General features: G+C 40.4%; 1 protein-coding gene across 1 annotated transcript in view; it reads left to right on the top strand.

The window, feature by feature from the left end:
• Nucleotides 1-4508, top strand: part of YWHAZ (tyrosine 3-monooxygenase/tryptophan 5-monooxygenase activation protein zeta) — a 33549-nt gene extending 29041 nt beyond the window's left edge. Inside the window, exon 7 of the mRNA XM_006943327.5 lies at nt 2320-4508. Coding sequence (XP_006943389.1) covers nt 2320-2379 — 60 coding nt within the window. The 3' untranslated portion in view covers nt 2380-4508. The remainder of the gene's footprint in view (nt 1-2319) is intronic.
• The last annotated feature ends 8164 nt before the right edge of the window (nt 4509-12672 follow it).

The following is a 12672-nucleotide window of genomic DNA, read 5'->3' as shown; positions in this document are numbered from 1 at the left end:
CTAAATGGAACTGTATTTTGCCTAGCTAGCCTTTTGTTTAAAGAAAAAAAAAAGGCTTTTTATGGGACGTCATGCTTATCCCTTCTTAGGATACTCCAGACTGAAAGAAAGAAGTACAATGCCTTTTTAAAACAGTTTTTTATTTGAATTGGGATCCAGATAAAGTCTACACCTTACAAAGTGGTTGTATCGTCTTTTTAGTCCCATAGGTTTTTCCATTCTCCTTCAGATAAATATTAAATTTGAAGTTTTGAGGCTTAAGTGACAAAATTATCAAATTCTGCTGTGCCAGGTAATGAACTAGGAGTGAAGATTGCAGTCAGTGTAGAGCTTGAGGACTGTATATCATCATTTCATATATTTTACTTCTAAGCTTTATTCCAGTTCACTGCCGGTTTTCTGAACCTGTTCAATATTCTAGTATTGAATACTCTCAGCAAAGGTTTTTGAACTGCATCATGTACTTTATTATTACTATAAACAAAATTATTTTAGAAAGTGTAACTGGGGGCTACCAGAAACTTGTGGGATTTTTTAGTCAAGAGAATAACCTGTAATTTCGTAAAGAATGAATTTCTTTTCTTTTTTTTCTTTTTTTTTTTTAATTTTTTTCTAACGCTTATTTATCTTAGAGAGAGCGCCCGCACGCAAGCAGGGGAGGGGCAGAGAGAGAGGAAGACCCAGAATCCAAAGCAGGCTCCAGCCTCTGAGCTGTCAGCACAGAGCCTGATGCTGGGCTTGAACTCAAAAACCATGAGATCATGACCTGAGCCGAATTTGGCCACTTAATTGACTGAGCCACCCAGTGCCCCAAGAATGAATTTCTTACAACAAATGAAAGAAGCACTTCAATTTGTTACCTCTTTTTAATATTAAGAATTTTCATATTTTCTAAAGGTTTGAAGTGATGAACCTTGTCATTTCTATAAGGTAGAAATTGGGGCCTGCTTACTGTTACAGTGTCATCACTTTTTGAGAGGGCGTGATCTGATACATGTACTTCCAGCTAAATTTGGGATATTAGTATAGCATGAAGAGCATCCTGGAACAACTGAGTAAGAAGAAAAGGAAGGATTATATTCTGATTCTGTCACTAGTTACCGTGGCTTCTCTGAGCCTTGGTGGTATCACTGGGTATCATTATTAGTTGGTTAGATCATTTATCTGTTAAGTAAAGAAATTTTGTCAAAACTACCTAGTATTTGAGTCTGGATCTGGTTGGCTAATAATTGCTAACGCATAACCCTAGTAGAAAAAATGTGTCAAGTTTTTTAAGGCATTTATGGAAAATTCAAGAATCTTTGAAGTTCAGAACTGGGAAGAGGTGTTAGAAGACAATTTCATCTTATAAACCCCTGTTTAATAGGAACACACAGGCTTCCAGAGGTCATTTAATTTAAATAAGACCTTGGAAGAAGTCTCCTTTCCAGGCCAGAGATCTATTTGGTTAATAAATAAAGAAAGCTAGTGGGTGATTTGGGAGTTAGGAAAATATTGAGGTGTTTTCATTGTATAAGCAATATAAAATTTAAGATCATCTTGAATTAGGCCTTTTGTAATTATCTCTAAAAGTCATTATGAACTATTTAGATTTGCAAAAGTTAATATTTGAAGCCGCTGAACTAATTTTGAAATCATTTTTTTAACTTGCTGATAAACTTAATGAAAAATTAATAGAATCCATAGTCTTAATTACTTAATTACCTCTCAGAAGGTTGGGTTGTGACCAGTGTTTTGTATTCAGCTATTTATTTTGAATCCTACAGATTGACAAAGGTATGTTTCTCTAAGCTAAAAACATTAGAAAGCTAAATTTGTAATTTAATTCAGACTTGATATCCTCACTCTTGAATTTCATGGAGTGTGGGATTCCCTTTCGAGTGGGGAGTCTTAAGTTTTACCAAGGGAAAGTAGTCGACCTGAGCTTGAACATGGGTTGGATTAAGAGGATCTCTCATATTGGGGGTATTCGGGGCAGTCTGATATTCTCGTAGCTATTAATACTTAGTATTTTGTGGCTCTTCTGTGATGTTTATTTTGTTTTCTCTCATATGAATAATCAAGAATTTCTTGTATCTGACCTTGTTATTTGAAGACAACTCTTTGTACTTAAAATGTTTACGCAGTGGTTAGGGAGAGAATAAGGATGTGTTCCATCTTCGTTGTTCTCTTCATTGCTGCTATTTTCTAAAGAAAGCCTTTCCGCAAAAGCTGTGGTTACGTTTTGGTACCTTGATAAGTATATTAAGATTTTTTTTTTTTTTCTGAACTGTGCTGAAAAATCTTTTTTTTTTTTTCTTTTTTTTTTTTTTTAACCAGTTGTGGACATCGGATACCCAAGGAGATGAAGCTGAAGCAGGAGAAGGAGGGGAAAATTAACCGGCCTTCCAACTTTTGTCTGCCTCATTCTAAAATTTACACAGTAGACCATTTGTCATTCATGCTGTCCCACAAAATAGTTTTTTGTTTACGATTTATGACAGGTTTATGTTACTTCTATTTGAATTTCTATATTTCCCACGTGGTTTTTATGTTTAATATTAGGGGAGTAGAGCCAGTTAACATTTAGGGAGTTATCTGTTTTCATCTTGAGGTGGCCAATATGGGGATGTGGAATTTTTATACTAGTATAAACGTTTGGCATAGTACTTTTGGTACATTGTGGCTTCACAAGGGCCAGTGTTAAAACTGCTTCCATGTCTAAGCAAAGAAAACTGCCTGCATATTGGTTTGTCCTGGTGGGGAATAAAAGGGATAATTGGTTCCAGATACAGGTGTAGTTTTTGTGGGTACTTTAAGGTTTGGAGCACTTACAGGGCTGTAGTAGAAATGGGCGTCCCGTAGATACTACATGTTGAACCATGTGTATCTGTGGCGTACTCATTCTCAAATGTGCACACCTTTGACTACAGTTACAGAAGTGATCCTTTAGTTGTGACCCAATTTACTCTGGATAAGGGCAGAAACGGTTCACATTCCATTATTTGTAAAGTTACCTGCTGTTGCTTTCATTATTTTTGCTACACTCATTTTATTTGTATTTAAATGTTTTAAGCAACCTAAGAACAAATGTACAAGTAAAGATGCAGTAAAACGAATTGCTTGATATGCATTACTTTATGTATATCAAGCACAGCAGCAAAACAAAAATCCCATGTATTTAACTTTTTTTAGGGTTTTTTTTTTTTTTTTGGTTTCTGTTTTTGGTTTTTTTTTGCTTTTGTGATTTTTTTTTTTTTTTGATACTTGCCTAACATGCATGTGCTGTAAAAATAGTTAACAGGGAAATAACTTGAGATGACGGCTAGCTTTGTTTAATGTCTTATGAAATTTTCATGAACAATCCAAGCATAATTGTTAAGAACACGTGTATTAAGTTCATGTAAGTGGAATAAAAGTTTTATGAATGGACTTTTCAACTACTTTCTATACAGCTTTTCATGTAAATTAGTCTTTTGGTTCTGAAACTTCTCTAAAGGAAATTGTACATTTTTGGAAATTTATTCCTTATTCCCTGTTGGCAGCTAATGGGCTTTTACCAAGTTTAAGTACAAAGGTTATCATAACAACAAAATACTACTACTATAACTACTACTGTTCCCAACCACCATGTCCCATATTTCTCCTTGTGTTTTTTTTTTTTCCAGACGGGAGATTGATTGGAAAAAAAAGTAATGTGTTCCATTTAAAATTTTGGTGTATGGCATTTTCTGACTTAGGAAGCCACAATGTTTTTGTTCTTGGCCCATCATGACATTGGGTAGCATTAAGTTTTGTGCTTCCAAATCACTTTTGTTTTTAAGGATTTCTTGATCTTGTTATAGCCTGCCTTCAATTTTGATCTTTATTCTTTCTATTTGTCAGGTGTACAGGATTACCTTTTTTAGCCTTCTGTCTTGTCACCAACCATTCCTACTTTGGTGGCCGTGTACTTGGAAAAAAGGCCGCATGATTTTTCTGGCTCCACTCAATGTCTAAGGATACCTTGCTTCCTTTGCTTGCATCCCACAAACTATTTCCCTCATCCTATTTACTGCAGCAAATCTCTCCTTAGTTGATGAGATTGTGTTTATCTCCTTGTAAACCCTATCTTTCCTGAATGGTCTGTCATTGTCTGCCTTTAAAATCCTTCCTCTTCCTCTCTTTAAATAATGATGGGGCTAAGTTATACCCAAAGCTCACCCTACAGACTATTTCCTCAGTACCTTGCAGAAAACACCAAACAAAAATACCATTTTAAAAGAGGTGTATTTTTTTTTCTTTTAGAATGTAAGCTCCTCAAGAGCAGGGACAATGTTTTCTGTATGTTCTATTGTGCCTAGTACACTGTAAATGCTCAATAAATATTGATGATGGGAGGCAGTGAGTCTTGGTGATAAGGGTGAGAAACTGAAATCCCAAATACTGTTTTGTTGCTTGTTTTATTATGACCTCAGATTAAATTGGGAAATATCAGCCCTTTGGGACAGTTGTCCCAAATACTACAGTCAAATAAAAGTGCAATGGAGGCCTTGGGGTCTTTCTTTCAAGGAGAAAAGATCTTTTATGCATTGGGGTAAGATAATCCTCTTCATGACTCTTTTTTTACGATTTCTCCTGACCCCCAGGCCAAGGACATGAAGTAATCATTTATAGCTAAGGAACATTAAGCTAGACTTGATTCTCATTCAAGTAAACTATAAATAAAATCTAAAGCTTGTCACATTTGCCTATTTATGTGCATTAGTCATCTAAATTAGTTTGATATTGAAATAAATTGTGATAATACTTCATTAATATTAGCTGTTAATTTAATGTTTCTACGCACTAGTGCCCAATAGATGAAGGAAGATTCCAACCTGAGATTTTTTGCCTTGGGATTTGAATAATAAATTTTTATAACATTTCTTCAGTTGTCCCAAATCCAGGCTTCATGTCTGTTTTTGTCAATGTAACGTGGTATTTCCAGGAATTTGGAGAACCCAACAGTGTATTTTGCGTGTGTGCAGTCTTGGAGTTGTTTAAAACAAAGAAAAGCTAGATTCCACTTCACAGTTGTCCTTTGAGAGAAGAAACAGCAGTGCGATCAGTTGAAAGGATGGACTCGGCTGCAGCTCTGGCCTCTGGTTCTAGCTTTTGCATTTCATAGGTCCGCTGCTGCTTCATGCTATAAAGATCGTACAGATGGCGTCGGGGAGGGAGGACTAGGAGAATTAAAAGAATGTGAAGTGGCTTCACTAAGGCCTCAAGTTGTTTTCCATTCTGGCTTCCCTGCAGTCAATCCTGCCCCATGGCCCAAATCCTATTTAAAACTAGTCAAGGCCAATATGGAATGTGTAGTCTCAAGATTATTTGTGGTTAGACCTCAGTTTGAGAGTAAAACCTTCATTGAATAATTGGGGAACTCTTAACCAGTAATGAGATGTTGAAAAGTCTTACGTGGCCTCTTGGTGCAAATCTGAGAATTTTGGAGACTTTGCAGTAGTGACAGCATCATTAAAACAGTTTAATATCCTTTACGTTAGAGGAAAAGGGCACTTCATTTGGATGCACGGACGCGATAGTCCTTGCATGAGAACCTGCAGTGTGTTAGGAACTTTCTAACTGGTGCTATCTTCTCAGAGACAGTCTTAACACATTCCTGGAGGGGAAGAGCAAGAAACCGTAATTTGTTGCTTTGTTTTGTTGTATGTAGGAAATTCTAGTGGCGGAATGGAAACATCTACAGTTCTGAGGTGGTGGCTGAAACCAGGCACTTGGAAGATGGCTAGACTTGGATCTTATGCTAAATGTGAAAGTATGTCCATAAAATTCTCTTTAGTGTGACGTGGCCGTCACAATCTTCTTGGTTAATTCTAGTTCTCCTAAAGATTAAAGGCCTAAAAATAAGGTATTGCTGGATCTGTGTAGGTTGTTGTGTTTTGTTTTTTTAAAGAAACTTCACAAACAGACCTTTAAGGAAAATGATACTCTTGGATGACGAAATCGTCTTGGAGAGAGCTCATCACGGTAGATCTGCTTTAACTTGAAAACTAACCACAAAAGTGTTGCAGTATCCATCCAGATCCGACACTGCCCACCTGGATTCTTCAAAGTCTTAATTTATATATGACTGTCAACCCCCAAGTAGTTCCTGGAATAGCAAGACTTTTGACCTGCGAACTTTCTGGAAGACATCTGCACCTGCCCTGTATTATCCTAATTACTCAATTTGTTTATTTTGATAGAGGGCACGCATGGGTGGTGGAGGGGCCGAGAGCAGGAGAGAGAATCCTAAGACGTGGGGCTCAATCTCACGATCCTGAGATATGACCTGAGCTGAAATCAAGAGTCCGGTGTTTAACTGACCGAGCCACCCAGGTGCCCCTTACTCAGTTGATAAGAATGTCTATCATGCCGGACAAGCAAACATGTGTCTTGGCTATAGAAACCAAGTTGAAAGTAGGTGGATTTAGGCACAGCTCTTTTCAACCCCGAGTGATGCCAGAGACTCAGTTGATAAGGAGTACTTTTTTCCATATTTGAGCCCATTCCATGAAATTTCTGAAAGCACAAACTTAACCGGTCAAATGTGCATAAAAGACTTAAGTATTAATTTCCAAATCCAGACCTCAAAACCTATCAGTACAAGATTTACGTTTGAGTCAGGACTTGCAGAACGAATGGGGTGCGGGTGGAGGTTAACAGCATGTGCAAAGGCTTCAAGTTACGAGAACTTAAAAGACAATTTCCGTGCTCCCACAAGCAAGGGACTCTGTCTAGGGAAGAAATAGGTTAACATTCTGTTTTCTAAATAACAGGCTTGTGGTTTTCCCTTTCAATGCTTTTGATCACCTGAGGAGCTTAAAAATGTCTGTTCCCAGCAACCAGTCTCAAGGATTGTAAGTTCTTAGGTTGGAGTCCAGGAATATGCATTTTTGGCAAAGCTCCCATGGGCTTTAATGATTGGGTCTCCTTACTGCTGAAGTCTTACAGGGGGATGGGGAACACATAATTGGGAAGACTACATTTTGAGTCAAAAAAGGCTAGTTCTAAAACCACAGTCTGTAAAACAAGGTTGGGGATCTGCTCAGCAGATGATTCCCAAAGCAAGGAGATTAGGGAGAAAGTTACCTGCCGTAACAGGCCCTCCACATTAATGACTGGTTTGGTGTGGAAACAGGTACTATTTTGGAACTTTCACTGTGTCGAGAGGAAATAAGTAACTCACAATTTTGTGTATTTTAGGAAAATGCCATTTGCACTTGTAAATCATGCCATGCACAAAAATCGAATCCAGAAGAATGAAGGAGTTAACGGGTGAACAATGTTCGTAAGATAGAGGTGATAACTTGGTGACTTTGCAGTTTGTAAGGAAACATCTCAAAATGGACCCAACATGTATAACTAAGAAAGTTCTATGTAAGCTCAGACTCAGTGTATGTATGGACTTTAAATTCAACTGCATAAAAATTTAGGTGGAAGTGGAAAGTAACTGAGACAACATACAACTGACAAAGAATCAGTATGAATAATACAAACAACAAGAAAATAGGAAAGTGGGCAAAGATTTTGAACATTTTCATGGAAGAGGAAATAGAGGAGCAGTAATTATATGAAGAGAGGTTTAACAAGGGAAATGTGAACCAGGACCACAATTAGATACCACCGTCTTACCCCCCACTTAATACAATTTGGAAGTCTGGTAATGCCAAATATTGGAGATGATGTGGTTTGAGACCTCTTACACATTGCCGATGGGAGTTACATCCCTCTGGAAAATAAATTGGCATTATCTCAAAGGTGACTTTCACATCGCTATAATCCAGCAACTTGCCCCTGAGTGTATGTCCTGGAACACTTGGCATGTGTGCACCAAAAACTGCTGCACTTTTTGAACAAGCAAAATAGACGATCCAAATGCCCATTGGACAGAGAATGGTTAGAGTTATTTTATCCAATGGCAGTCTTCATTAGTGAAAATAACTGCAGCCCAGCGGGTAACATGACTGAATTTTAATAACAATATTCTGTGAAAAACAATACGACATAAAGTTCAAAAATGAACAAACCTTTTGCTTAGGCATACACCTACGTGATAGGATTTCTCTTTCCTCTACCAAAAATATGAATGATACAAAATTTAGGATGGAGGTTGCCTGTGGATAAGGGGGGGCACAGGCTAGGGCAGAAGGACATAGGTAAATGTAAGTAATTTGTAACATCACTGGCTTGGGGACAGGGTGGTGGGTTCACAAATACTCATTAGAAAGCGATCCATTCAAGAACAGGGATAAAACAAGGGATACGATTAATCCAGCTCTGGGCACCAGAGGTCACAAAGGAGAAGAACGGGAAACGGTACAGTAGGCCAGTACGTTCAGTAGTCAAAGGCTTGCCTGATGGTGGTAAGATTAAGCAAAGAAAATCTGAAAAATAGCCACCAAGTCTGGTGAAAGAGCATACAAAATGGTCAATCGCTGTCCTATTCATTACACCCTAAAATCGTCCTACCTACTCTGGAGGAGCAGGAAGCAAGAACTGGAGATTTGGTCAGAGGAAGGACTGAGTTGGCAAGGCTGTACCAGGAAACACTGGAACAAATGAAAAGTACGGTCTCCAAAATGAAGGAGCAGGAAAGTCTTTTAGAACTTTTAGTAACACATAGCGTGTCCTTGTAGGGCCTGAAGAAGTTTTTGTCCTAAACCACTTCAGCCAATTCAGCGAATTCAGACTGTCCTAAGGTTCTGCGCTTCCCCATCTTTAGAGGAAATGCCCCGCACTCAGTCCTGAGTCCCTGGGGCATCTGTCACGCCCCATGGATAGCCAAGTCTTAAGATTTTCAACTTTTTTGTCTCATGTCCCTCTGCGATTCTTCGAGTCTTACTGGTTTCTGTAGGAAAAGTCTAATGACGATGAGAGTTCAGGGTACAGAATCTATTTCTAACCCTTAAATAGCACTAGATAAAATATAAATATGGTTGCTGGTTATTTTTTTTTCTTTACCAGGATTTGCAAGGGAGCTGTCCAGAAAGTCATTAAAAAGTTTTTTTTAATGTTTATTTTTGAGAGAGAGATTGTGAGCAGTATGGGGCAGAGAGAGAGAGGGAGACACAGAATCTGAAGCAGGCTCTGGGCTCTGAGCTGTCAGCACAGAGCCTGACGCAGGGCTTGAACTCGTGAACCACGAGATCATGACCTGAGCCGAAGTCAGACGCTTAAGTGACTGAGCCGCCCAGGCGCCCCCAGGAAGTCATTTTTACGGGCCTTAGTCCATTCTTGGAGGACTTTCTAAGGGGTCAAATTTGAAGAACCAAAACAATTGGAAATGGGAGAATTTGGAGAAAGCTTTGGAGTGCTCAGTGAAGGAGAGAAGGGGTGCTCCAACGGGGCCACCTCACAGACTATCCTGGGATCGAATCCATGTGGCACGGAGTGACACTAGGCTCCCTGGGCACTCTAAAGTCAAAAGATGGGAGTCTAGCTTGCCATGCTGAGGGCAGAGTGGGGGAGACGTAACCGCGTTAGAAATGGCCTGCTCTCCCAAGGTTTGTGGAGGGCAAAGAATGTGGACCTGTTTCTAGCCAGCCAGGGTCAAGACCAGAAACTTGGCCTAAAAGGGCTGCCTGGGTGGAATCCGCATGGTGGAGTCTGAGTGGTGGTCAAGCAGCAGCTGGCAGAGAGCACGCTCAGGAGATAATTGGTGACCGGCCCCGAAAGGGTCCGTGGGTGACTCTGAAAGTTGGCTTTAGCGTCTGTCCTGGGCAGAGGAGGGCAATGTCTCCTTGTCTTCCAGTCACGTGAGACCCTCCCTGCCCCTACAGAGTGTAGCCCTGGCTGAGCCATGCAGCCAGCGGATGAAGAGGAGTGGGCCGGGCGAGGCAGTAGGGAATGACGCCGACCACAGACCCCACCAGCCCCTGGACCACAGAGAGGAGAGGCTTTAGCGGGAAGCCACTTAGGTCTTCCGCCTCACTTACAATGTCAGCTCCCGGTGGAGAGTGACAAAGGCCGGTGCAAAGGATGAACTGAAGAGATTCGCGCTCTGGAGAACTCTGAGTGAAAGAGCCGTTGGAAAGACACCCCAAAGCAAATGCATTTGATATGAAGAAGACGAAAGACAGAACGGAAACCCAAATGAAAAAAAAAAAAAATGGAAACTGAAAAAAATGAAGTGACACTAGGTAATCGAATAATCTGGCAGGTAATCCGGTTTAGAACTAGAACCCAGTTCTATAAACTAAGAAAACCTATTCCTGCTCCCCGCTATTTTTTTTTTCTTTCAAGGGACTTTATTATTTATTTCTTTTTTTAATGTTTCTTTTTGAGAGACAGAGAGAGAGCATGAGCGGGGGAGGGGGCAGAGAGAGAAGGGGCAAAGAATCCAGAGCAGGCTCCAGGCTCCAAGCTATCAGCACAGAGCCCGATGTGGGGCTTGAACTCAGGAACTACGAGATTATGACTTGAGCGGAAGTTGGAGCTTAACTGACAGAGCCACACAGGCGCCCCTCTTTGAAAGGACTTTAAAGCAAAAACACTATGAGGAATTATACATATCTCAGGGAATAAACTCTTCTGCCTAATGATACAAAACAGCTTTATCCCGAGAATAAAGTCTTGTCATTATTCTCTTAAGAGACAAAAATTCGGGTCACCTGGGTGGCTCCGTTGGTTAAGTGTCGGACTTCGGCTCAGGTCATGATCTCACCACTGGTGAGTTCGAGCCCCACGTGGGAGCCTAGAGCCTGCTTCAGATTCTGTCTCCCTCTCCACCCCTCCCCTGCTTGCTCTCTCTCTCTCTCAAATATAAATAAAAACATTAAAAAATGTTCAAAAACCAAACATTCATATTTTACGATATTAATATTCTGGGTATCTTATTTTAAATAATTTGATTGTATCATTTAGTGAATACCTGAGAGTGTCTCCTCTCCAAAAGAAGTATGTTCAATGTTGTGGAATTTTAGGTGATTTGCAGTTAAAGGCATTCTTTGGTTGCATATTCTAAATGACGATAGCATTAAATACTCTTTTTTATTTTAAACAATTTTAGACCTAGGGACACCTCTGTGGCTCAGTCGGTTAAACATCCCAATCTTGACTTCGGCTCGGGTCATTATGTCACAGTGAGTTCAGGCTCTATGAGCTGATAGTGTGGAGCCTGCTTGGGATTCTCTCTCTCTCCTCTCTCAACCCCTCCTCTGCTGGTGTGCTCTCTCTCAAAATAAACATTTTTTAAAAATTTTAGGTCCATAGAAAAGTTGCAAAAATCGTACAGAGAATTTTATCCAGATTTTCCAAATCACAACCTATTACTGTTTATATTTTTTTTCTGAATCATTTGAGAGTAAATTGTAGATATGAGGTCTCTTTACCTCTATATACTTCACTTTTTTTTTGAGAGAGAGAGAGAGAGAGAAAACGAGTGGGGGAGGGGCAGAGAGAGAGAGAATCCCAAGTAGGCTCTTCACCCTCAGCACAGAGCCCAATGGAGGGCTTGAACGCACAAACCGCGAGATCACGACCTGAGTTGAAACCAAGAGTCGGACGCTTAACTGCCTGAGCCACCCGGCCACCGCTGCAGTGTTTATTTCTTAAAAACGAGATAGTTTCATATAAAACCATACACAGTAAAACCTTGGTTTGTGAGCATACTGTGTTTCAGAAACATGCTTGGAATCCCAAGCATTTGTATCTCAAAGCGAATTTCAAGAACCATTGGCTCAGTTGTGACCACGTGACGTTCGGTGTCACGTGCTTTCTACTCGTATGGCAAGACATCACTCGTTTATCAAGTTACAAATTAATAGAAATGTTTGCTTGTCTTGCAGAACGCTCGCAAAACGAGCTACTCGCAATCCAAGGTTTTACTATAATTATAAAACCCAGAAAATTTACACTGATGTGATGCTAACATCTGATCTACAGACCTTACTCAAACCTGCAGTTGTCCTACTAATGTTCTTTGTGGCTGAAGAAAGAAAACTCTCCCTGGGTCTACTAAGGTCCAGTCCAAGATCTTCAGTTGTATATAATTGCTAGGTCTCTTTCGTCTCTGCTGATCTGGAACAATTTCTCAGTTTTGTCTTTCACGACCAAATAATTTGTAGGATGGCCTTCTTTTTTGTCGTTGTGTTGGTTTATCCCGATGTTTTTCCATGAGTTTCAGGCTATGCACTTTGTTTCAGGAATCTTACTGAGGGGCTGTCGGGTCCTTAGGGCGTTGTAACAGGAGGCACGTGATCTCTCTTTGTCCCATTACCGATGCGACTAAAGAAAAAGAGCTTCAGGGCGCCTGGGTGGCGCAGTCGGTTAAGCGCCCGACTTCAGCCAGGTCACGATCTCACGGTCCGTGAGTTCGAGCCCCACATCAGGCTCTGGGCTGATGGCTCAGAGCCTGGAGCCTGTTTCCCATTCTGTGTCTCCCTCTCTCTCTGCCCCTCCCCTGTTCATGCTCTGTCTCTCTCTGTCCTAAAAATAAATGTTGAAAAAAAAAAATAAGAGAAAGAGCTTCTCAGGTTAAGAAAATGGAGAACACTATTTATTCGACAGTTTCACTGGTTTAAAATTATACAAGTAGGGGCGCCCGGGTGGCTCAGTCGGTTGAGCGTTCGACTTCGGCTCAGGTCACGATCTCGCGGTCCGGGAGTTCGAGCCCCGCGTCGGGCTCTGGGCTGATGGCTCGGAGCCTGGAGCCTGCTTCCGATTCTGTGT

The sequence above is a fragment of the Felis catus genome, chromosome F2 (assembly GCF_018350175.1).
Source record: "Felis catus isolate Fca126 chromosome F2, F.catus_Fca126_mat1.0, whole genome shotgun sequence".
In the NCBI taxonomy this organism is placed as follows: Eukaryota; Metazoa; Chordata; class Mammalia; order Carnivora; family Felidae; genus Felis; species Felis catus.
This window is presented reverse-complemented; position numbering and strand designations above follow the sequence as displayed.